The 26,675-nt window shown below is 54.1% G+C and overlaps 1 protein-coding gene across 20 annotated transcripts in view; it reads right to left on the minus strand.

The window, feature by feature from the left end:
* The window catches only part of HDAC4 (histone deacetylase 4), a 363,062-nt gene that overhangs the window by 75,784 nt on the left and 260,603 nt on the right, over nucleotides 1-26,675 (minus strand). For 12 of the 20 annotated variants that reach the window (XM_034955504.2, XM_034955511.3, XM_055109273.2 and 9 more), the window contains 4 exons: nucleotides 20,648-20,760; nucleotides 15,253-15,369; nucleotides 14,971-15,169; nucleotides 6,763-7,001 (listed from right to left, as the gene is read on the minus strand). In XM_034955504.2, coding sequence (XP_034811395.1) covers nucleotides 6,763-7,001; nucleotides 14,971-15,169; nucleotides 15,253-15,369; nucleotides 20,648-20,760 — 668 coding nt within the window. The remainder of the gene's footprint in view (nucleotides 1-6,762; nucleotides 7,002-14,970; nucleotides 15,170-15,252; nucleotides 15,370-20,647; nucleotides 20,761-26,675) is intronic. The other 8 variants (XM_034955509.3, XM_055109275.1, XM_055109274.2 and 5 more) reach the window with 1 other exon arrangement.

Here is a 26,675-nt window from a genome sequence, read left to right on the forward strand (position 1 = left end):
GCTGGGTCCAGCGGCAGTGGGGACCACCCGTGGACAGGAGAGTGAGCAGGAGGCACCAGGACTCCTGGCCAAGTGCCAGAGAAGGGCCACCACAGAGGAGGTGCTGGCCCCGGGACGGGGAGGTGGGTAGAGGGCAGCTCAGAGAGGCTGAATCCCAGCATCCGGTGGGGCCCTGAGAAATCCAGCAAGAAAGTGCAGATTGGAGTCTGGGATTTGGGAGACAGATCAGGACTGGAGCAGTACGCAGGTGGAATAAAGTCAAAGCTGGGAGCACAGAGGTGCTACACAGAGCTGGGGAGCTGAAGAAACAGGGATGAGGCCTCGGGGACCAGTGGTAGGGTGTCGGGAAGCAGGGAGGCCACAGAGGCTCACATACAGATACATACACACACAGATACATATACACGCAGAGGCACACACAGACGCACACAGACACAGACAGATGCACAAATAGACAGACATGCAGATACATATACACATGAAGAGACAGATACACAAATACACATAGGCACAGGCACACACAGACAAGGAGAGGAGACCAGAGGGCCAGCAGAAGGGTGGGTACCATGCCAGGAAAGGGCAAGGGGAGAAGGAGGAAGGTGGGGGAGGGAAATGGGGGGGTGGGGAAGGGAAATAGGGGGAGGGGCGGGGGAGGAAGGCTAGGACCTTAGAGGGGACCCTGTGGGGCTGCCCCATCCCAGCAATGACCGGAAGTGGTGTGCCTGCCTTTCTTTAGCAGCCCAGGGGCCATTCTGAAGTGGATAAAAGTGATGGAGGGCAGCAACCCCATAGAGGACACAGAGGCAGGTCCCTTCTCTAGGGTGGGGTGGAGGACAAGGCAGCTGAGGGTGGAGGGGAGGGGTTCCTGCAGCAAATGGCCACTCCCAGGAAGCCAGGCTGATCGAGGAAAAGGGTTTGTCTGTTTGCCTTTTAAAGGAGACGGCCCAGGGAGGACTCAGTGGACACAGAAGCTCCAAGACTTTTCTTCTGATGCTTTCCTTTAAATTTCTTTTTTTTTTTTTTTTTGAGACAGGGTCTTGCTCTGTTGCCCAGGCTGGAGTGCAGTCATGCATTAGGCAGCCCTCCCACCTCAGCCTTCTGAGTAGCTGGGGAGTACAAGCATGCACCACCTTGCCTGGCTAATATTTGTAGAGATGGGATTTCACCAGGTTGCCCAGGCTGGTCTCGAACTCTTGAGCCAAAATGATCCACCCACCTTGGCCTCCCAAAGTGCTGGGATTACAAGGTGTGAGCCACCATGCCCAGCTTTAAATTTCAAACTTAAAGAAAAACTTCAAGAACTCTGTAAGAAAATCTCAAACGTCCTTCCCCTATGCACAGATGAATGGCGGTGGAGGTAGCGGGGGTCATAGCGGGGGTCATCCTCTCTTCCTGGGGGGCTGTTTCAGGGGCCCCAAGGCCACTGCAACCTGCCTGCCGGAGGCTGTGCATCAGGAGACCTCCCCACCGTTCCAAGGGCTCTTGGATGGCCCTTCCCCGGCTGGCTGCGGATGGCGTGTGCTGCCAGGGGCCGCATCTCTTTAGTGTCCTTTAGTGACAACATTCCCAGGTCTTTTTTCTCCCTTTCACGAGGATGAAGCCTCTGAAGTGTCCCCCGCTGCCGCACGCCCCTCGGCCTGGAGGAGGGATCATCTCCACACCGTGGGCCTCCGGCGAGGGCTCTCAGGCAGGGCCTGAGGAGGATGTCACTTTGGCAGTGGCACCACGTCAGAGCCCTCTGTGACGCAGGCCAGGCCCCTTGCCTTGGCACTGACGCAGGCGCCTGTGGGTCACCTCCCTGGGCCATGGCTGCAAACAAAGCCTGCTTCTCTCTCTCTCTCTCCTTTGACATTCAGTTCCGAGTCTCACTGGCTGGGCTGTGGGCTGGGGCTGCACTGCAGAGCTGGCTTTGGGAGGCGAGCCGGACGCGGGCAGACAATTGAAGCAGCTCTGTGCAGCCCGAAGGCCTTGGGGACACTGAGAGCCCCTTTCATCAATTCAGGAAGAACAAATGCACCTCCATATTTGGAATAATTACATTTTTAAAAAGTCAGGCTGGAGTTCAGGGCCAAAACCGAACTGGTAAACTGCCAGTATTTTAAAACAATCGGACACACTCGTAATTAGACCACCCAAAATATGAGTCCAAGTTTTCATATTCAAAACCGAGGATGTCAAGTTAAAGGGAAACACACCCGAGGCCCTCCGCTCTGCAGGAGGCAGGTTCTTGTGCAGAGTCCAGAAACCACTGGAAGAACCACCTTGAGAAGCAAGGCTTCTTGCTGTAGGGTGGAGGACACCTTCCAATGACCGTCGTCTTTTGATAGAAAGAGGTATTTCGCCTGGACACACATCACCCACTGCTCGCAAACCAGACATAACTGAGGCCAAGTCCGGACGTGGCCAGCGAACACGGAGGGCCAGTTTCACCTGCAGAGTTTCAAGGTCCACTCGCCCTCTGATGGTGTGCGTTCTCCAGAAAGTTCCTTCATGCAGCTAACCCTTATAAACACCAGTGCATACAAGGCACGGGCAACAGAAGCTGACACAGTTGGAAAACATCTGCCACCATCCCGACCACAGGCTGGGGAGAGGAGAGCAGAGCCAGCTCGGGGTCGATCCTGTCCACCTGGTGGAGTTTTCTCAGCCAAAAGGGGCAGCTCTGCAGGCTGCAGGCCTCGGGAAAACTAGAGTGGCTACATATGGCTGCAGGGAACACCAGGGCTAGGCACGGGCCGCCTCTCTTTCTTTTTTATTCACAGTGATGTTTCCAAAGCAACTGCCCTCTAAGGTACAGGCTGAAGGAGGGGCAGACCAAGCCGGCCCCAGCTGCAACCCCAATGTAGGCTGGAGCAGCGCAGTGGGACAGGAGGGTTCACAGCTGCCAGAGCTGGGCAGATGCCCTCAGGGAACAAGCCCCTGGGGACATCATCCTCCAAGAGGAAGGGCCGGGACGTCAGTGTTAGGCGGCCCTGGGTAAGACTCTTGTCTTCCTGGGCATCCTGGGAAAACACTGTCTAAACGTTTCAGTCAACTGTCATTCACTCCCGTAAATCAATCAGAGAACAAACTCCAGTGAGAGTACCCGGTTTCTAAATCCTTCAAGAGTATACGGCATGTGAATAGGTGTTTCCTGTCTTCCTCAAACCTCCTACCCCATCACTCAGATAATGACATAATAAAATTAACAAACCTAAGTTGGCATTAGGAAGACAGATGTGAAAGTGCTTTTGACACCTGGGAGTAAAGATGCCTGGCAGGCGCCCGACACGCCCACAGCCTGTGCCTTTCCCGTCCCAATGAGGGGATTTGCTGGGTGCCCCATCCATTTCTGATGTGTTCCCTGCTGTCCGCTGATGAGGGCTTGGGGGTGGAGGGGCACGTGGGGTGGGGGTGGTGAGCCTATTTTGTGGTGTCCAGTGGGCAGCAGCGGCCAGGCTGTGGCCTGTGCTGGGCATCTGGTCTGACGTGGCTGCCACCCTGGAGCAAGGCCCCAAGGAGCCCATCTCCTCAATCCTGAGCCTGCAGCCCCATGATGGCTCACACACTAGGATGGATTTGGGCCACAGCCGGCTGCCATCTCCCAGGGGCCTTCCCCGACTCAGCCCCACTGGACTGGACACCACGCGATCAAAGCCTTCGACCACTGCGCCAGGGCTGAGCTGACTCCTCTTCTGGGCTGGAACTGTGGGGCTTGAGAGAAGGAAATTGGGACCAGGCAGGCAGGAGGGGCTAATGGTATCAGGAGGTCGGGGCTGCGGGAAGAGGCAGCAGTGTTGGTGGTGTAGGGCTCTCTCCCCACGGCTTTGCCTCTGCTCTTGCTGGGGATCCTGGTGTTTCACTTTCCAACTCCTGTCTACGTGTGCTAGGAAAGTCTATCTCCTCCCCAGTCCTAACCCCAATTTTTCACCCTCAGGAAAACCACAGAAGACCCTGAGCCTCCGGACAGGTGGACAACCCAGGACCGGTCCTGAAATCCAGGGAAGCAACGGGGGTGAGGTGGAGTGAGGGGGGCACTTTCACAGGAGAGACAATAGACGGAGAAATGATTCCGTCTGTCGCCAAATCTGCCAAAGGTTTCTCCACGTTCCCCTCCCATCAACTCATCCTCTTTCTTCCTTGTAACAGCTTTACTGGGATATAATTCACATACCATCCAATTCACACTTTTAAATGATATCACTTGTTGTTTTTAGTATATTTACAGAGCTGTGCGGTCATCACCATAGTCTAATTTCGGAATATTTTCACCATCCCTAAGAAGAGACGCTGTTCCCCAGCAATGCTCCCCATCTGCCCGCAGCACCCCAGGCCTGGCTCCCACGAGTCTGTGTCCTGTCTCTGCGGGTCTGTCTGTTGGGGACGTTTTATGTGCATGAAATCATACCACACGCGGCCTCTCGTGCCTGGCATCCTGCTTCCAAGGCTTCCCGTGCTGCCGCTTGTCAGTGTCATTCCACTTTATGGCTGAATGACATTCCGGCGTGCCGGCGTGTGGCCACGTTATATGACATTCCGGCGTGCTGGCGTGTGGCCGCATGTCATTCCACGTTATATGACATTCCGGTGTGCCGGTGTGTGGCTGCGTTATATGACATTCCATGTTATGTGACATTCCAGTGTGCCAGCGTGTGGCCGCGTTATATGACATTCCGGTGTGCCAGCGTGTGGCCGCGTTATATGACATTCCATGTTATGTGACATTCCGGTGTGCCAGCGTGTGGCTGCGTTATATGACATTCCACGTTATATGACATTCCGGTGTGCTGGCGTGTGGCCGCGTTATATGACATTACACGTTATATGACATTCCGGTGTGCCGGCGTGTGGCTGCGTTATATGTCATTCCGGTGTGCCAGCGTGTGGCTGTGGCCGCGTTATACGACATTCCACGTTATGTGACATTCCGGTGTGCTGGCGTGCGGCCGCGTTATATGACATTCCACGTTATATGACATTCCGGTGTGCTGGCGTGCGGCCGCGTTATATGACATTCCACGTTATATGACATTCCGGTGTGCTGGCGTGTGGCCGCGTTATATGACATTCCACGTTATATGACATTCCGGTGTGCTGGCGTGTGGCCGCGTTATATGACATTCCACGTTATATGACATTCCGGTGTGCTGGCGTGTGGCCGCGTTATATGACATTCCACGTTATATGACATTCCGGTGTGCTGGTGTGTGGCCGCGTTATATGACATTCCACGTTATATGACATTCCGGTGTGCTGGCGTGTGGCCGCGTTATATGACATTCCATGTTATGTGACATTCCGGTGTGCCGGCGTGTGGCCGTGTTATATGACATTCTGGTGTGCCGGCGTGTGGCCGCGTTATATGACATTCCATGTTATATGACATTCCGGTGTGCCGGCGTGTGGCCGCGCATCACAGGATGGACACCTGGGCTGTTCCCATGTAATGTGGCTATCACGACTGATACGGTTATTACGACTGATACGGTTTGGATCTGTGTCCCTGCCCACGTCTCCTGCTGAAGCCTCGCCCCCAATACTGGAGGTGGGACCTGGCAGGAGGTGGCTGGATCATGTGGGTGGATTTGGCATGAACGGCTGAACACCGTCTGTTGGTGCTGTCCTCACTGAAGTGAGTGGGTTCTGGTGAGGTCTGGTCGGTTAGAAGTGTGTGGCCCCTCTCCCCACCCCTTGCTCCTGCTCTTGCCAAGTGATGCGCCCGCTCCCCCTTCGCCTACAATTGAATGTTTCCTCGAGGACTCCCCAGAAGCAGAGGCCAACACCACGCTTCCTCTACAGCCTGCAGAACCAGGAGCCAATCAGACCTCTTTTCTTATGAATCACGCAGTCTGAGGTATTTCTCTAAAGCAGTGCAGGAATGGCCTGACACAGGGACTCAGGTTGCTGTGAATGCCTGAGTGAGTTTACGTGTAGATGTGTGCTTTCATCTCCGGCCGCAGAGCTGTGGGGCCACGTGGTGGCTGTGTCCAACCTTTTGAGGAACTGCTGGACTATGTTCACAGCAGCTCATCTCATCTCTTACCTTAAAGATGCTCTATGTCAAATGCCAGCATTTGATCAACACGTATTCAGCATGTTAGTTTTCCTCTTCACGAGCATCACAGTGCTAGCCTTGCCTACTACCTCCTCCTGAAAATGGACTTATCCGAGTGACTTTCAAGATGTCTGTAGGTTATGCAGACCTCTGTGGGCTGGCCGGGGCCCAGAACCAGCTCTGACAGTGTCCCTTCGACTTCCTGCTGGAGTTCTGCACCTGTACAATTGCACCCGGGCCCCCCGGCCCTGTACGCTGCTTACCCTGTACGCTGCTCATGCACTCAGGCAGGCTGCAAGTGCCGGATGGCCTGGGAGATGGGCACTGTGGGTTGCTGGTTTATTTAAAGATATGTTTACTAAATGGCCTTAGGAAACCCAAGAAAAAAGTGTTGCCCAAGTAGACTATTCCATTCGCTGGCACTGATGCACCACGGGCAGGACGTGGTCCAGTGGAACTCACACGGGCTGGTGGGAGAGGGCACTGGCCCTGCGCGTCCCACTCCCTGCAGGTGAACTGTTCCTGAGCCCAAGCTCCCAGCAGCATCCCTTCTGCCCCTGCCCCTGCCCAGCTCTGTGCCGTGGGCCAGAGCATGTGCCTCCTTGGTTCCCTCTTTCTGCCTCCTGGCCTCCCTTAAGGTCAGAAAGGGGCCGGTGCTGAAGCCTGAGGCTGAAGCGCACAGCACACAGCCGCCCTGGGGCCTGGGAGCGCTGAGCCGGCAAACCCACCTTGTTCATCTGCAGTTGCTGCTGCTGGAACTGCTGCTTGTGTTTCTCCAGAAACTGCTGATGCTGCTGCTGGATGACCAGGTGCTGCAGAGCCTGGGCGTTCTGGGGCAGCGGGGCCGACTGGGTCCGCCCCAGTGGGCGGTGCTGCCGCAGCTTGTGGATGGAGGGGGACACCCGGTCTGCACCAACCAAGGACTGTGCGTGGAGGGGCAGTGCTCCCAGGCCTGAAAGATACCAGTCTGAAGATAATTGGAGGAAGAAACAGCAGAGGGGAAGAGGAAGAAGAGAGGAGGGAGAGAGGGCTATTGAGTAAGTGATGGAGACAACTGCGCCCTGTGCCCGCCAGCCCAGGCGTTCTGCCCTGGTGCCCCAGAGCTGGCTCGCTAACTGGGCCCCCTCCAGCTGAGGCTGGGGGCCGTGAGCTGGTGCTTTGGGACTACAGGAACCATAATTTGGAGGCAATTTTCTATGAAAATCAGGTCGACACAGGAAATGTCAGGAGTCCTGTGTGGCAGGTTTCAAAGAAGAAGCCCTTCCCCAGACTGGCTACCACACAATTGTTCCTGGGGGCCACAGGCCCTAGAAAAGTGGGTTTTGGTCTGAACAGCACGGTGGGAGGGGAGAGAGGGCCACCAGTGTGCTGAGGAAGGCCGCCACGGTTCCGGGAGCCTCCACATATTTCCAAAGACAGCCTGAGTTGTGAGAAAAACAATTGTCCTTAGGGTTGACATCGTTTTAAGGTCTCTTCGAGCACTGATTTTATGCACAAAGATGGCGTAAACATTTAAAAAAGTCCTTATGCATATTGTCAAAACCCCTTTCTGAAAAGATCTGGCTAATCCCTGCCAGCGGAGTGGAGGATGCCCACTTCACCAACCCTGTATGTTTTGATTAAAAGAATCCATTTTGATAGATGATCTTGCTTTAATTGGCAACTGTGTCCTGATTTACAATGCGACCTAGTCAAGTACATTTTTTCCTTCTGCATGCTTTTCATCGAGATATATATAAATTGTTGGTTTAGGTCGTTTAACATTTTTCCATGGTTTTGTGGGCAAAAGGATCTAACGAACCCTCTGTGCTGCTCTGTGAATCTCTGTTCCTCTGGTAACCTGAGTGGGGTAAACCCTAAACTAAACAATCCTGCTCAGGGTAAAAATGACCCTGACCTGCTCAAGGGCATCTGACCGGGTGAAATGACAAAGGAGTGACCACACCAGCTCTTGGAGGCCCTGGTGGGGGACTCTTTGGAACTCGGCATCCGCCTGAGGCAGCCTGCTGTTCCTGCTGCCAGGCGGGGCTACATGCCTGCTGCAAGGGCTACGAGACCTCCAGGGATACCAAGGTGGCCCTGCCGGCAAGTGGCAGCTCCTGTCCTGTCCCTCCCCCAGGACACTGATGCCAGGGCTCGCAGGGCAGCTGGGTGTGTCATCAGGTTTAGTGGAGTCCAAGCCTCCCAGTGAGAGCCATGCTGCTTAGTGCTTCTCAAGTCCCTTCGCAGGGGCTATTTCTAAATTTAAGAAATACTACGTGATATGCAAACACAAAGGACACATCCAGACAGACTAAACCCGGCAAGACCCTAGCAAGACCCCCAGCAAGGCTGCTCTTCACTACCTTTTCAAAGGTTATTCACTAGTGTTCTCTAAACCACCGTCCCTTTTCACTCAACCCCACAACTTTCCGGAAAGACATGTTATCTTAAATTTTATCATCAATGCTTGGCTATTAAATTACAGTGAATAACTAAAATTCCATTCAGAATCATTCCCTGAAAACGTAAAAAAAGAAAAAGGTAAACCATCCTAAAGAAGGCATTTCAGGCTGGGCGCGGTGGTGGCTGTAATCCTAGCACTTTGGGAGGCCGAGGTGGGTGGATCACCTGAGGTCAGACTGGCCAACATGGCAAAACCCCGTCTCTACTAAAAGTACAAAAATCAGCCATGTATGGTGGCACATGCCTGTAATCCCAGCTACTCAGGAGGCTGAGGCAGAAGAATTGCTTGAACCTGGGAGGGAAGGCTGCAGTGAGCCCAGATAATGCCACTGCACTTCAGCCTGGGCGACAAACGAGACTCTGTCTCAAAAATAAAAAAAATAAAAAAAAAGAAGGCATTTCAGAATTTTTCAATTGTTGACGTGTGTATTACGTGGGATTGAACTACTTCACGGAGGAAATAAGGAAGTCAGTCACACAAAACTTCTTTCAGGGGACGCAAAGGCTACGTAGTTGCTGGAAAGGTCTCTCCTCGGAAAGCAATGGGAACCTGAAATACATTTTCCTTAGCGTTGTTTTCCCCCAAAGCCTCAGTGTGCACACCATTCAGGGGTGGAGGCGGTGATGAGCTGCACAGTCCCCTGCCCAGGCCTGACCCTCTGCAGAGGAGAAGGACACGCCAACTTCATAGGATTCAGCTTCCTGGTGTGACACACGGTAAGGAACAAGTGACTCGAGCCAGCGGTGTGAGTGGGGGCTACACAGCGCTCCCAGGCTCCTTCTGGTCCAGGGCTCTGCCTCCCGCCACCCTCCGCATGGGCCCAGGAATTTCCCAGGCCACCAGCTTCACACGGGGACACAAGCCTACGCCCCATTGGAACAGGGCTTCATTTTCAGAACTGGTGTGAGCAGAGACCCCCGTGCAGACCGGCCCTGTTCCTTTTCCAGTTGCACTCCCCACGGACCAGCCCCTCACTCTCTCTCAGCCTATCTCGCCCACTCAGAATTTCACTCCGCTGCCTCCAGGATGCAAAACCCAGGGCTGCCATACACAGGGACACCCTACCCCTGGGTATCCTTGAAAAGCAGCGCCCTGACCTCTGCATAGCAATGCTATTTGCTGGCAGGGTGGTTTCCAATTTGGATCCCTGAGATCATTAACAAGAGCTTCTGATGACAGACCATGATGTGGTCTTCAGGATGTGCTGTCAGGGACTTTTGAGCATAAGGCCATCAGGACACAATTCTGTGGTCGGTGACCCAGCTGCAGGGGCTGGCTGTGTGGTGCTGGGCGGGGTGTGGGGCAGAGCCTGGCTCCTGTGGTCCCAGTGGCCCCCTGCTCTGGGCTCCTCCCCTGGGCATCTTAGCCAGGGTTTTCCCAGCTTCTGCTCTTTCTGCCCTAAGCACTGGCAGAAGCCCTTCCCTGTGCCCAGTGCAGGGGCAACAGCTAACCCTGGCTCCTGAGCTGACCCTGGCTGCTGAGCTGACCCTGGCTCCTGAGCTGACCCTGGCTGCTGAGCTGACCCTGGCTCCTGAGCTGACCCTGGCTCCTGAGCTGACCCTGGCTCCTGAGGTGACCCTGGCTCCTGAGCTGACCCTGGCTCCTGAGCTGACCCTGGCTGCTGAGTTGACCCTGGCTCCTGAGCTGACCCTGGCTGCTGAGCTGACCCTGGCTCCTGAGCTGACCCTGGCTCCTGAGCTGACCCTGGCTGCTGAGCTGACCCTGGCTCCTGAGCTGACCCTGGCTCCTGAGGTGACCCTGGCTCCTGAGGTGACCCTGGCTCCTGAGCTGACCCTGGCTGCTGAGCTGACCCTGGCTCCTGAGCTGACCCTGGCTGCTGAGCTGACCCTGGCTGCTGAGCTGACCCTGGCTCCTGAGCTGACCTTGGCTGCTGAGCTGACCCTGGCTCTTGAGCTGACCCTGGCTCCTGAGCTGACCCTGGCTCCCGAGCTGACCCTGGCTGCTGAGCTGACCCTGGCTCCCGGTGCTGGACGGCTGTGTCCCGATGGCTGCCGGCTCCTGCTCCTCCTGGAGGCACTTGGGGCTGGGCCTGAACTGTGCGCAGTGGCCAGCTCCCCTGAAAGTCCATACTCTAACACACAATCACAATAATTGCAATGGCAGTTCCCGAGTGAGCATGCTGGAATGTACCCAGCCATCCAGGGTCTAAGTTTTAGCACACCCTGCTCAGCAATACCCAAACTAATTAGTGAGTGTGCAAACGCATCACTCAGACACACCCCACCAGGTATGGGGATTTAAGAAAAAAGAAGGTGAAAGACTGGATTGCTCTCAAGTTCCGGACCCAGTTTTGAAGAGTTGGTCTTCACACACTGGGATTCTGTTTAGGTGATGAATTCACATGAGATGAACAATTCAGGGTGCCTGAGTCCTTAGAAGTCCATCTGGTGTATTCCATTGCTTTTTCTGCAAAATTCTTTAAAATCCTTCCATTGAGAAGCAAACCAGGCAAGAGTTAGATCCAACTCACAGTTTGCAATCCTGGCCGCCCAAGGGAACAATGTGGGTGCTCTGGACTCGCTTGGACCAATCAGCATCTGTCTGAGCTTCGGGGTATGGAGCTGAGGCCAGGCCAGGGCTGAGGACCACAGCCTCGCGTGCCAATTATAGGACATGAACCACGGCCAGCTGTGCTCAAGCCCTTCCTGGGACTCGCTGTTTTTTGGGGAAATGAGGCCTAAACAGTAGCATGCAATCGCCAACACAGAAGCCAGGGGCACCCTCCACTCAGCGTGTGACAGCAGGACAGTGGATCTCCACTGCCAGCTCAGGAAGGCAGTAGCCTTAAGACGCTGGTGGCATGCTCTGAGTGTTTCAGGATGCTAGAAAGATCTGTGACAGGGCCACCTCCAGGAGGCATACACATCTCCCTCCACCTGGGCCCTTCCCTCTCCGCCTGCAGGCTCCTACTGAGATCACAGCTCCGACGCCACTGCTCCAGGAAGCCTTCCCTAGGCCCACCTGCGGCATAGCCTTGGTCTCTGGCCTTCTCCTCCACATGCCTGTACTACCCAAGCTCCTCCTGGGTCTTGGGGGGCCCTGTCTCTCGGGTCCTGACAGCAGATTGCATGGTTCTCAAAGTCCTGCTTCTCAGCCACACAGGCATCATAAAGGACTTAGCTGGGCTGCCCAGGCAATGATCATGCCCACAGTTTTGCATCCAACTAAAGCAGCAGCACAGGGCTCTGCACAGACACTTTCCTTCTTACCCGTGAATGGGCTCCTGAGCTCCACTCCTCACCTCAGCTAGTTATGCGGAGACTAATCTCCGAGGATGTACCAGCCACTCTGCAAAGATCTGAGTCCACAGTGACCATGTGCGGGGTGCCGCACTGGAGCAGCACATGAACAGGGACATAGAAGAGGCACGCCCAGCCTGTGACTGGCGAGGAACTGCCCGCAGCGGTGCAGAAAGGGGCTGACTGGCGTGTAGGAGGCAGCTCTGGGAGACCCTGGACCATGGCTCACCCCTCTGGTCTCTGACAGTGACCTCACCCACAGAGGCCTCTGTTTCAAAGCATTTGTGGCTGGAGGGCTGTTCTAGCTTTGATATCCTATACGCCTATGCACCACGATTACCAGCGATAAGGTGGGTCTGTCTGTGGGCCAGGAAAACACAGGCACTGCTGTCCAGGAGACCAACTCAAGCAAGAGTTCGTCAAAAACTGCGGGAAAGGGCAGAACATGGAAACGAAGATGCAGTGTGGTCCAGGGAAGGAGCAACAAGGCAGGGCTGGGGCAGGGATGGAAGCCTGGGATGAGGGGGCAGACGAACCACACCTGATGGGGAAAAGGGCCCTGGGAAAGAGCCCTGGCTCTGGGGGCTGGCTGCGGTCTGGTCCAGCATTGAGCCGGCTGGCCTGGCTGCTGTACCGGACTAGGGAAGAGAAACGAGGCTTGTAGAGGAAGGCTGGAGTTCCTGCGCACAAGCTGGGACTTCACTCCAGGCCAGTGCCGCCCTGCCAGGACCTTCTGTGACAATGAGAACATTCAGGGGACAGCCGTGGGCCGTGCACTGGATGTGGTGCACATGTGACTGAGAAACTGAATTCTAATTCTGACTTATCTATTTAACAGCTCCCCGTGGCTGGTGGCTCCTGACCTGGCCAGTACTGCTCTAGACAGCGTGGGGGCCTCCAGGCCTTCAAGGAGAGTCCGGTGGATACAGGAGGACAGACCAGAGGGGCAGGAACCTGCACAGGAGTCTTCTTCCCACAAGAAGATGGGGCAATCCCAGTGGGTTCCAAATGAGGGCCCTGCTCATGGCGGGGCTGGGGGAGGGCCCCTGAGACACTGAGGACGGACAGGGGCTGGCTGGGGGAGTGAGAGAGCATCGGAGGTAGCAGGTTACAAGGCAATGACTACAACAATGATGCCAACACCTGCAGGGGCACATGAGTGCACAGCCCACTTAACCCTCATCGGGCTCACGGGGGCGGACCGCTTAGTATCCCCACTTCCTAGATGGGAAAACAAGGCACACAGAGCATAAGCGGCTTCCCAGGGTCATGGAGCAGGAGAAAGCTGGGACAGAGGCGGCTGTGTGGCTGCACTACGCTGCACACGTGACACTGGCTCAGAGGCTCCCTGCCAGGGGGTTTGCAGGGTTAGCCATTGGCAACCTGGGGAGGCCGTGCAGGAGAGAAGGGGCTTGCAGAGTTTTGGAGGTGGCGGCATAGGACTGGAGGGGCTTGCTGGGCACAGGCGTAAAGCAAGGCCAGAGCAAGCTGGGCAGCCATGCATGGGCCCCCTGGTGCCACAGAGCCTGGGCAGGGCACTGTGGGCAGGTCCCCATGCCAACGAGCAAGCTGCACCTGGGAGGAAAAGAGGGATAAGCGCACACGGGGAAGAAGCAATGCCGAGTTCAGCCAGTTTCTCAGAGAGGTGAGATCCATGCACACTCGATATTCAGGTTCTATCAAAAAGGCTGTTTTCCAAAAACCTGATACACAAGATTACGCATGCTACTTAATCGTGCAGAATAAACTGATTTAGAGAAGGAAAGAAGATAAGTGACAAACATCTCTGACGAAGAGAATCCCAGGAATCCTGAAGATCAGGCACATTTTACGTTTTTAAAGACAGGCGAGAAACTCAGGTGTCCTTCACTACCCACACGCGTGCCAGCTGATCTAGAGCATCCAAGAGACTCAGACGGAACCTCAGATACATTCCTCCAGAGAGATCCGCGTGCCTGCCACTGTGGCCGCAGCTCAGAGAGGCACTGTGAGGGCTGCCCCCTCCCTCGTTACACCACGGGCTCCTCTGCTCTGGACAGGCAGGGACACGAATTCAAGCTTCCGGAGAAACAAACAGAAAGGGGCTCAGGCACAAAACAAAGATCGCCCCATTTGGCTTCTGGGCAAAGAAGGAATAAGAAGGAATCCTCTCTGTCTAAACAGAGACACACGGGCAGCACAAAACAAGAAAACACCAAAATCCACCAGACTAGTCAAGTCAGAGGCCCAAGCCCACCCAAGCCAGCCCCTAGCCCCATGCATCCTGCAGCGCAGCCTCCTACAACACGCCAAGCCCCTGAGTTTTCACCAAGTTCACTGCCAGAGTTTCACAGGTGCAGCTCTGAGGGTATTTCAGCTTTTCATTGGCAACAACAGGTTTCCAGGAAGCCAAACACAAAGCTATGAAGATGTACAACGATGACCCGCACGGCAAGGGGGTAGGTAGCTGCTCCCTCATTTATTTATTTTTGAGACGGAGTCTCGCTCTGTTGCCCAGGCTGGAGTGCAGCGCCACCATCTCGGGTCGCTATAACCTCTGCCTTCCACTTTCAAGCAATTCTCCTGCCTCAGCCTCCCAAGTAGCTGGGATTACAGGTGTGCGCCACCAGGCCCAGCTAATTTTTGTATTTTTAGTAGAGACGGGGTTTCACCATGTTAGTCAGGCTGGTCTTGAACTCCTGACCTCACGTGATCCGCCTGCCTCGGCCTCCCAAACTGCTGGGATTACAGGAGTGAGTCACCGTGTCCGGCCGGTGCTCCCTCATTTCTGAAGTGACACTTTCACATTGCTGTTGCTATGTAATTTCATAAGGACATTCCCATTTTTCTCTAAATTGTATTTTTCTAAATGTAACCACTCCCCCAGACAGTGCACATTTGTAAAAGTTCGCTAACACAAACTGACCACAAGAGTCGGTTCTGGGCTTCCAGTACTGGCTCAGCTTGGTCTAGACAGAAACCCAAATCGCAAGAGCCGGTGGCCTCTCCCAAAAGGTGAGAAAGGGGAAGTGACTTCTGTTTCCACTCCATCTACCTGACTCTGGGAGTGAGGCATGGATTTTCACTGCAGTCACGGTGGCTACATCACGTGATGGGGATGTGTGTTTGGGAACTGTGGGGGTGGGACAGGCGTGCATTCCTGTCTCCTCCAAAGGCAGGCGAGGGCCGGGCACCATCCAGAGCGTGGGCAGCCTCAGAGCCTGGCTGCACCCAGGCCCATCTGTGCTCACCTGTGACAAGGGGCGCTTGTGCCGGTGGCTGCTCCAGTAAGACCATGTGCTGCAGAAGAGGGCTGTGCGCTGCCCCTCCGTCCCGCTCCAAGGGCGAGGTGCTCAGGTAGGGAGTGAGGTGGGTGCCGGGGAAAAGGGAGAGCCTCTGCTGGAGGGCGGGAAGGGCGAGTCTCTCAGCGTCCTGCTGGCCCGCCGTGCCCTGGAAAGCACAGCCAGGATGCTCGGGTGGAAGGACCCATCACCACCACCCCACACCACACGGACCCACGGGGGCTGACTTACAGCAGAGGGGCCGGTGGCAGGCAGGCCCAGCGTGATGTTGGGCAGGGATGGCGACGTGTAGAGGGGAAGTGGAGCGGCCGAGCCTTCTCGTGCCACAAGTCTGTGCGCCAAACTCGTCTGGGGACAGAACACACGATGACCATCACAGTCTGTCACGGCCAAACATCAGCAATATACACCAAGAAAAACAACGATGAAAACACCTGTGGCAGCCTGCACTGAATTCTGATATATGAGCGTAAACATACATGTAACAAATGAGACAGCAATGAGAGCATGAGATTTCAACACGCCACAACATGAAAGCACAATTCACCGCTCCAGTTTCCTCCTCCTGATACGAGTTCTTCTTCTGTCATCTTGTCCAGCATCATCTCGTTGACTTCTATTTAGTTTGATTATTTACCACAGAACAGTTAGAAGGAAATCTAGGCTAATATAGTTTACAATGCCGTTTTGCAGTTTCTAGGCTAATATAGTTTACAATGCTTTTTTGTAGTTGGCAATGTCTTTCCAGACATAACGTCAAAGGCAGAAAACAAAAAGGAAATAACATTTAACTGTACATTTAAAAATAACTATAAGGGTATGATTGGATTGTTTGTTACACAAAGGATAAGCGCTGGAGAGGATGGACACCCCACACTTCGCATGACGTGATTATTACGCATTGCATGCCTGTATCAAAACATCTCATGTACACCATAAATATATACATTGTGTACCCACAAAAATTAAAAATAAAGAGAAAATCATAAAACAACTGCCTCTACGAAAGGCGGGCAATGATGACAATACTGGCCATGTATGAGGCAGACGAGGGTCAGCACAGAGAGCTTGCAAATCAAACAACTAACAGTGAGAAAAGCACGCGGTGAGGGCCAGTGACGGCAGAGCTCAGGAAGGGGAAGGCACTCAGGAAAACACATCATGGTCATCTAAAAACGTATTCTGAAACCCAACAAACTGGCAAACACTTTTGAAACATGGTAATACCATCTTGGCCTAGAGGAACGGCAAACACTGTTGGGTGGTTTACAAATCAGTTAGTGGCATCCTTTCTGCAGGACAATTTGGCAATCTATGTCAAAGGCCTTCAAAATCTGTCTAACCTTTGATGCTGGAGCTGCACTCTTGGGATGTAACGTTAAGAAATAAGGAGACGGCCTGATGCCCATGAAGCCTCCGCTGCAGGGCCGAGCACCCAGGAGGCACGGCAGAGCTATGCGGCTTCCCCGACACCTTGGTGTTAACAGAACAGAGGGGCATTGCACACCGGGATGCTCTGGGGGTTGGGAACAATCTAGCTGATTACTTGGACACTTGTTTATGATACATTAAGTTAGAAAAACAGGTTATAGATCATGTACCTTTTAAAGAATGGGCTTGGATAAAGCAAACACAAGCCAGGAGTAAAGATTAGAAGGCCACACAGGAAGAGTCAGCAGCAACAGTCTCCAAGGACTTGAACTATTGCGATATTTAACATCTTTTTGCTTGTAGAATGAACGTGTTTTGCTAAAAAGGACAATAGTTTATCACCACTATATCCCCTACACAGTAGCTACTCAAGGAATGTCTGCTGAATGAATGGGTAAACAAAGAGAAGGAATAAAATGTTGTTGTAATCATGCTAGTTAGTGGGGTTTGGCAGATAGAAATCCCCTTGCCAGAAGCTAACGTTAATAATGAATAGATAACAGATTTCATTATACTCTCCACCTCCATGACAGCAACGTTTTTAGCTCCCCCAGACGAATGAGAAAATGCAATGTTTGTCTTTCTGTGCCTGGCTTAGTTCACTTAACATGAGGGCCTCTAGTTCCATCTATGTTGCTGCAAATGTCAGGATTCTATACTTTTTGATGGCTGCATAGTACTCCACTGTGTACAGCACCACATTTTCTCTGTCTATTCATCCACTGAAGGACACTGAGGTTGATTCGACCTCTTGGCTATTGTGAAAGATCCATGGCTAAGACCTCAAAAGCACAGGCAACAAAAACGAAAACAGGCAACTGGGACTCTGCTCAACTAAAAAGCTTCTGCACAGCAAAGGAAGAGAATCACCAGAGTGAAGAGACGACCTGTGGGAAGGGGAAACATGTGCAAGCCATTCATCCGACAAGGGAGCAGTATCCAGAACATGCGGGAACTCCAGCAACTCACCAGCAAAACCTGAAGCAGCCAGTATAAAAGTGGGCAAAGGATCTGAAGAGACATTTCCCCAAAGACATGACTGGCCATTGGGGATAAGAAGAAACGCTTCTCCTGACAAACACTTACACTCAGGCTGTTCCTACAGAACAGAAAGCCGGCCTTCTCACTTAGGAGCAAACTCACGGCGCACCTCGCCCCAGAGGAAACCCTGCGACTCCCTTTAGATTTGCTCATATATTACATTGTGTAAGGAATGATTAAAGGGCTACTGAGGAAAACATTTTTCCTAGGCAATTTTTTTTTTTGTCAAAAGTTAAAGAATTATCAGTAAGTTATGCTGTAGAGAAAATGCTTGTGATTTCCAGGAAAGCACAACTGTGCTTGTGTTATTATCATTTGGGAACAAAATAAGGAGACGTTCTAATGTTTGCAAAGTTTTCATTTCCTTTGTAAGCAAGGTTTTTTTAAGCCCATTTCTGGAACTAAAGGAGGCTTCTAAGAATTTGTTCCTTGGAGATGCCGACTGGTCCACCTGAGAAATCGCAGGGCGTTCTGGCATCTGCTGCCTCGGGGCCGAGCCCTGCGGGAGGCATTCTGAGGCTGGCGCCCCCGGACCGCACCTCAGCATGTGCTCAGAGGCAAAGTCCGCGGGCCTGAGGTCAGAGCATCCAGGCACGCGTGTAAATAACAGCAGCAGCGGCCACAGAGGAGCTGTCCCCTTACGCACCTGGGCGACTTCCTCTCACTCTCTGAGCCCTGCCTCCTCCCTGTAGAGGAGGTGCCGGCACACTGGGCTTCCCTGGCCTGTAGAGGAGGAGGTGCCGGCACTCTGGGCCTCCCTGGCACTGTAGAGGAGGAGGTGCCCGGCACACTGGGCTTCCCTGGCCTGTAGAAGAGGAAGTGCTCGGCACTCTGGGCTTCCCTGGCTCTGGAAACGAGGAGGTGCCCGGCACACTGGGCTTCCCTGGCTCTGGAAAGGAGGAGGTGCCCGGCACACTGGGCTTCCCTGGCTCTGGAAACGAGGAGGTGCCCGGCACACTGGGCTTCCCTGGCTCTGGAAAGGAGGAGGTGCCCGGCACACTGGGCTTCCCTGGGTCCGGGGGGCCTTCAAGGTACAGTAGTGTTTCTAGGGGCCCCAGGGTGAACAGAAAAGGCAGTGCTGAGAGCCAGGCTGGGAGGCCCCTGCTCCCCCCACATCCCCATCCACTCGAGACACCCTCTCTGACGGGCAACCTCACTACACTCTGCATCACGTGAGAACGGAGAGCCAGCCCCTGGCCATGAAGCAGAGGCATTCTCACAGACCTGTCCAACTCTAGAGATACTGAAACCCAGAAAGGGCGCCTGGGTGTGATCCAACATGCAAAGGCTGCCCGTGCCCAGTCTAATGAACATCTGATGTGGAACATGAACAATGGCACCTCTTGGTATTTCCTGTAACTCCTTCTACATGTTCCATTAATTTCCAGTAGCTTCATTTACGTATCACGATTTCTAAAAATTAACACAGAACTGGAATGATGCAGACCCACCCAAACAAGGCACTGTTCCAATATTAACTACCATGTACGTAAGTGCCTCATTTTAAATAAAAACGTGTATCTAGGACCACAATCAACAAGATGCAACCAGTGTTAACCTCAGGGCAGGAAGTAATTTCTAGGTTGCATTATAAGGCTTATTACTGGTAGACCTCAGCTATGACCACAGCCATACAGAGGACTGTTAAAACTTCTAATCATCTAAATAAGTACTGAAGTTGGCAGGCTGAAGAAGACAGGTAATAAAAGAAATTGATGTATGAAGTAAAAAGAGTAAGAGAAAATGGGGATTAAGCAGCCTGGAGACAAAGTGCAAAATTCGTTCCGAGCAGTAATTCTAGTCTCTAAAAATGTTTATACATAAACGGTCTTGAAATTTGAAATGAAAATGCTAAACACCCATGCCTCTGTATCCCAGCTAAGATTTGCCAATCCTTTGGAAGGGCAGGATTCATTTCTAAATATTTAAGAAGGAAAGTCAATAACTATATTTAATAAATTATAGCCTTCTGTAAGTTGGAGAGAATTCAGAAAGAACCTCCCACTCAGTAGAACTCTGCCCCATGAAGCAGACACAGCATTTCCAGCTCAACTCATCAGAAAACTCACTGCTAAAGCGTACCCCTCCCACCCCTGCCCTGCAGTCAGGCCCACCCAGGCCCAGGGCACCACTCAGCCTGCGGGACTGCCTCTCTCTGTCTCTCTCTTCTTCCCCGTGCTCTGGGGGTGGCCTCTCCTCGTCAGTGGGGCATTGTGTGGAGTGTGGGACAGGTCCTTGCTGCCTGCCTGGTTCTGTCCCTGGGCCTGGCACAAGGTGCTCGGGACACGTGTGGGATAAAGGCAGGGGGCGCAAAGGAGCTCAAGGAACACGGAGCGAGGTCCTTGGACCTGCTGCCCTGGAAAGCCTCCGAGTATGGTCAGGGTGCGACTCCACCAGCCTGGGCGCCACTCCTCCCTGCCTTGCCACTCAGCTCCTGCGTCTCTGACATCTTTCCCACCTAGGGACTCCAAGCGTCCCCTGACTCCTCTCTAGCTTGCCAATGTCCCTCCCAGACTGTGGCACCACTTGGGGTCTGATGAAGGCAGGGGACCAGGGGTGCTGAGCTCTGCGGTCTGAGATGCCTGGTTCCCATGATGCCTGGAAAAGTTCCCCGCTCTGTGGCTTTGGCCGGCCCTGCCATGCTGACCACGGGTGATGCTCCAGTCGGCCCTGACACATGCTTTGTTGGCTGACATCGTGTTGTGTATTTCTCAATACAAAATAAAAAACGTTAAGTCTCACTTAGCAACTATACCCAGGTGCCCATGGCCTCTCAGCCACCCTCAGAGTACTGGCGACCACAGCGAGCCGGGAAGCAGGGTCCTGTCCACCTAGAGCACCTGCCATGCGTGGGCTTGTGCTGGGACACCATCTAGTGACATCTGCTCTGGAAAAGGTCAGGAGAAAGGACCAGGCTCAGGGCTGTCCCCGACGTGCCTGGAACTAGCGTGTTCATAATGAAAGGAGACGTCTGTGATGAGAGGAAGGCAGGAGAGTAACCTCCAACTGCGTCCTTTTCAGGATGGCTCACAGGCCACTTTCCCTCACCCCAAATTGGAAGGTGAAGAGTGAAGGGCAAGTGCAAAGTGGGGTCACTTCAAGCTCATCCGTCCCGAGTCCGACTCTAGCCGTGGGACAAACGCTTCACACTGACCTCGGCCGGGATGCTGGGGACGGTGGGCGCGATACCGTTCTCCGCGCTGACGCTCCCGGAGCTGTTGTTGGGTGAGCTGGGTCCGGAGCCTGGGGCGCTGCTGCACGCGGAGTCTGCGGAGGCAGAAATACCCTGGTGAGTGTTACTCCATGCGGAGGGAGGGCCGTGCTGACCTGTGGCCCGAATGCCCGGTGCCTTCCACGGACCTGCTCGTTAGCTTGCGACAGGCAGAAGTCCCAACAAAAAGAACATGGCCGTGGTTTCAAAAAAGAAAGTATGATGCTGATTTCTGATTTTCCAGTTTTGCCACTGACTTCACTTTTTCTAGGACATGTACGTTACCAATTTTATACCTCGTTTGATTTTCAAGACAATTTTAAACACCAAAAAGATAAATCCTTAAACACTTATTAGTGACCTAACAACAGAAGACCAGGAAATGCAGAAGCTAAGTGACTTTGAAAAGCAAAAGGTCAGCTTTCCTGTGCTCACTATAAAAAGCTTAGTTCAAAATAAAGCAACCTACTATTAGTGTTCACTCTGAGCTGAATCCTCTCATTTTCCCTACATAGCAGCAAGCATCCAGGGGAAAATATAGCCAGTGTCTCCTGAGACCTATCCGTGCTACTGGAAGACACACGCTCGGACAGTCTTAGAGGATCTTTGACCATCTGCGCGGCTTGACCCTGGTTAATGAGACCAGGTTCCGCTCTGACTGAATGTGACTTCCAAAAGGGGCCACGTCCAATCCAAAGATCCCTTCACCTCTGAAGGGGCCTGCTGCTATTTTGGGCACACACATCCACCGTGGGAGGCCGCTGAGGCTCTTGATATTCACACAAGGATTTGTTTGGCTTGTCATACGTTTAGTTTAATGGCATTTTAACAATGGCATCATCTGGTTAAAGCTTTCCAAAGAAAACACAATGTGACCCATTTGCCTCGAGAACTCTAGGCGTCTGCTGTTCAGCAACGACTCTGGGTGCTCAGAACCTCGCCCCAACCCATGTGCGCAGCGCATACAGGTCAGAAGGAAGGGACATGGTGGGGGCCCTGGAGGGGAGGTTAAGGGACGTTTTCCCCAAGCAGCCCCTCAACGGAGCCATCCCCAGCAAAGCCTCCTCCACGGTCTGCTTGCTGCCCAGGTCCTCCTGGAGCCCACGAGGATGCAGGTGCCCACTCATGCTGACTCACGTGGTATCCACGCCTGCTGGAGGTGGTGACTCTGCAAATATAGCCCCGAGCCACAGTGAGGAGGATGAGGAGGGTGGGGGAACAGGTAAAGCCACCCACAGCTCCCCCCACCTGGCAGACCTGATTCCAAACTTTGCCTTTATTAGCTCATCCATCTCTCAGTCACTGTTTGAGGAAGGTGCCATTATGACCCCGTTTCCCAGAAGAGGAGATGGAGGCACGGAGCAGCAACATCACTTGTCCCAGGCCACGTGGCTTGAGGGAACTGTCACGGGCGTCTGCATACCAGAGTTAACCCGGCTGGGTGGTGAAGGCGCACCTCCTCTGTTGACCATGCTGCCCGCCAGGAACACCCCGGGAACATCTTGCCCTCAACAGCAGGGCAGTCTAAACCTCCCAAGGGCAAACCAGGGTGTCCACCCAGAAGCCCTACACCAGCCGCTCCCCATGGCTCTTGGAGCTCGAAAGAGTGTGGGGTCAGCTCACTGTCCTGGGCATTGAGCAGGAATACAGGACCGGGTCCCGACCCTACCCCATCCTCTTTCTTTCCCTGGCCCTCTCACCCTCTCACTTCCACCAGACACTAACTCCAGAGGTAGGCTTCTCCCACTGCCAAGGCCATGTTATTTGCACTGTGAGTGGGCATTCTGAGAATGCCACCTGGGCTGAGCCAGTGTTTGCATTTCACTCAAGAAAGCAGGACCCGCCTTCTCCAGGCTCCTCCAACTCTCCCATCTCTGCCCCACCTGCAGCCCACCGTGGCCCGCCCTAGACCCCTGCTCTCTGATGTCAAGCTGTCTCCAGCTACACACCAAGATCCAGCAGATCTACCTTGTAATGGGTGCCTCCCAGCTGTGTCATCAGATAAATACCCTCACGCATGTGCCTGGGGAGTCCGGACAACTTTTTGGGGCGGTAAAAATTATATGTGTAACTTTCCACCCACTTTTAACTCAACGAGATTAATTTTATTTTTTTGCATTCTACTTCCAGGAATAGGTCTAAGAAAATTCATATAAATGCATAATCTTCATAGTATTACTTAGATCAGCAAAACGGGAACACCATTGGAGGTGCACAAAAGGCGTGTGGCTGAAATTGAGTGGAGAGGGATGCAGGATGGCGCAGGAAGATGGTGAGAACTCAGCTGTGAGGAAGGCGCAGAACATGGGCTGCGGGAAGGCGTGCAGAGTGAGAGAACTCAGGTGTGAGGAAGGCGCAGAACACGGGCTGCGGGAATGTGCAGAGTGAGCAGGATTCACTCTGGACAGAGTGCGTATGGGAATGCATTTTCTTCTTTGTGCTCTACAGTAGACACCCAATTAATTAGTGACTGAGAAAAAGCAGAGTATCCACATGGCTCTCTTTCTGCCAAGAACTGCGACTGCCTCCACCGCTCCATATGGGACCACCCTGCCTAATATCTGTCTTCTGGAAATCGGCTCCACTCCTCCGTGTGGGACCACCCCGCCTAGAACTCCTAATACCTGTCTTCTGAAAATCAGCTCCACTCAGAGCAGCCTCCCCATCGTGGCAGCTCCCTGGTACCAGTGCCGGCCAGGAGACGCACAACCCTCTGCCTCTCTGCACCAGTCCCACTCACCCGCCAAGTCCCAGTGCAAATGCCACCTTCTGCAGAGCTCTGCTGGCTTAGAGTGGCTTGTGCTGATCTCCCAACTCCTAGGTCCCTCGGCACGGGCTCCCTTTATGCCACAGCTCAGCACTGATCACGTCCTGCCACGCATGGCTCCTGGGTGAGCTCAGCACTGATCACGCCCTGCCACGCATAGCTCCTGGGTGAGCTCAGCACTGATCACGCCCTGCCACGCATGGCTCCTGGGTGAGCTCAGCACTGATCACGCCCTGCCACGCATGGCTCCTGGGTGAGCTCAGCACTGATCACGCCCTGCCACGCATGGCTCCTGGGTGAGCTCAGCACTGATCACGCCCTGCCACGCATGGCTCCTGGGTGAGCTCAGCACTGATCACGCCCTGCCACGCATGGCTCCTGGGTGAGCTCAGCACTGATCACGCCCTGCCACGCATGGCTCCTGGGTGAGCTCAGCACTGATCACGCCCTGCCACGCATGGCTCCTGGGTGAGCTCAGCACTGATCACGCCCTGTCACACATGACTCCTGGGTGAGCTCAGCACTGATCACGCCCTGTCACTCATGGCTCCTGGGTGAGCTCAGCACTGAACACGCCCTGTCACACATGACTCCTGGGTGAGCTCAGCACTGATCATGCCCTGTCACGCATGACTCCTGGGTGAGCTCAGCACTGATCACGCCCTGTCATGCATGAATCCTGGGTGAGCTCAGCACTGAACACGCCCTGTCACATATGACTCCTGGGTGAGCTCAGCAATGATCAAGCCCTGTCACTCATGGCTCCTGAGTCAGCTCAGCACTGAACATACCCTGTCACACGACTCCTGGGTGAGGTCAGCACTGATCACGCCCTGCCACGCATGGCTCCTGGGTGAGCTCAGCACTGAACATGCCCTACCACATATGGCTCCTGGGTGAGCTCAGCACTGATCATGCCCTGTCACTCATGGCTCCTGAGTGAGCTCAGCACTGATCATGCCCTGTCACGCATGGCTCCTGGGTGAGCTCAGCACTGATCACGCCCTGCCACGCATGGCTCCTGGGTGAGCTCAGCACTGATCACGCCCTGCCACGCATGGCTCCTGGGTGAGCTCAGCACTGATCACGCCCTGCCACGCATGGCTCCTGGGTGAGCTCAGCACTGATCACGCCCTGTCATGCATGAATCCTGGGTGAGCTCAGCACTGAACATGCCCTGTCACACATGACTCCTGGGTGAGCTCAGCAATGATCAAGCCCTGTCACTCATGGCTCCTGAGTCAGCTCAGCACTGAACATACCCTGTCACACGACTCCTGGGTGAGGTCAGCACTGATCACACCCTGCCACGCATGGCTCCTGGGTGAGCTCAGCACTGATCACGCCCTGTCACACATGACTCCTGGGTGAGCTCAGCACTGATCATGCCCTGTCACTCATGGCTCCTGAGTGAGCTCAGCACTGAACATGCCCTGTCACACATGACTACTGGGTGAGCTCAGCACTGATCATGCCCTGTCACACATGACTCCTGGGTGAGCTCAGCACTGATCACGCCCTGTTATGCATGAATCCTGGGTGAGCTCAGCACTGAACATGCCCTGTCACACATGACTCCTAGGTGAGCTCAGCAATGATCAAGCCCTGTCACTCATGGCTCCTGAGTCAGCTCAGCACTGAACATACCCTGTCACACATGACTCCTGGGTGAGCTCAGCACTGAACACACCCTGTCATGCATGACTCCTGGGTGAGCTCAGCACTGATCACGCCCTGCCACGCATGGCTCCTGGGTGAGCTCAGCACTGATCACGCCCTGTCATGCATGAATCCTGGGTGAGCTCAGCACTGATCACGCCCTGCCACGCATGGCTCCTGGGTGAGCTCAGCACTGATCACGCCCTGTCATGCATGAATCCTGGGTGAGCTCAGCACTGAACATGCCCTGTCACACATGACTCCTGGGTGAGCTCAGCAATGATCAAGCCCTGTCACTCATGGCTCCTGAGTCAGCTCAGCACTGAACATACCCTGTCACACGACTCCTGCGTGAGGTCAGCACTGATCACACCCTGCCACGCATGGCTCCTGGGTGAGCTCAGCACTGATCACGCCCTGTCACACATGACTCCTGGGTGAGCTCAGCACTGATCATGCCCTGTCACACATGACTCCTGGGTGAGCTCAGCAATGATCAAGCCCTGTCACTCATGGCTCCTGAGTCAGCTCAGCACTGAACATGCCCTGTCATGCATGACTCCTGGGTGAGCTCAGCACTGATCATGCCCTGTCACACATGGCTCCTGGGTGAGCTCAGCACTGATCACGCCCTGTCATGCATGAATCCTGGGTGAGCTCAGCACTGAACATGCCCTGTCACACATGACTCCTGGGTGAGCTCAGCAATGATCAAGCCCTGTCACTCATGGCTCTTGAGTCAGCTCAGCACTGAACATACCCTGTCACACGACTCCTGGGTGAGGTCAGCACTGATCACACCCTGCCACGCATGGCTCCTGGGTGAGCTCAGCACTGATCACGCCCTGTCACACATGACTCCTGGGTGAGCTCAGCACTGATCATGCCCTGTCACTCATGGCTCCTGAGTGAGCTCAGCACTGAACATGCCCTGTCACGCATGACTACTGGGTGAGCTCAGCACTGAACATGCCCTGTCACACATGACTCCTGGGTGAGCTCAGCACTGATCACGCCCTGTCATGCATGAATCCTGGGTGAGCTCAGCACTGAACATGCCCTGTCACACATGACTCCTGGGTGAGCTCAGCAATGATCAAGCCCTGTCACTCATGGCTCCTGAGTCAGCTCAGCACTGAACATACCCTGTCACACATGACTCCTGGGTGAGCTCAGCACTGAACACACCCTGTCACACATGACTCCTGGGTGAGCTCAGCACTGATCACGCCCTGTGACGCATGGCTCCTGGGTGAGCTCAGCACTGAACACACCCTGTCACACATGACTCCTGGGTGAGCTCAGCACTGATCACGCCTTGTGACGCATGGCTCCTGGGTGAGCTCAGCACTGAACACACCCTGTCACACATGACTCCTGGGTGAGCTCAGCACTGATCACGCCCTGTGACGCATGGCTCCTGGGTGAGCTCAGCACTGAACACACCCTGTCACACATGACTCCTGGGTGAGCTCAGCACTGATCACGCCCTGTGACGCATGGCTCCTGGGTGAGCTCAGCACTGATCATGCCCTGTCACACGAC

This window comes from Pan paniscus, chromosome 13 (genome assembly GCF_029289425.2).
Source record: "Pan paniscus chromosome 13, NHGRI_mPanPan1-v2.0_pri, whole genome shotgun sequence".
NCBI lineage: Eukaryota > Metazoa > Chordata > Mammalia > Primates > Hominidae > Pan > Pan paniscus.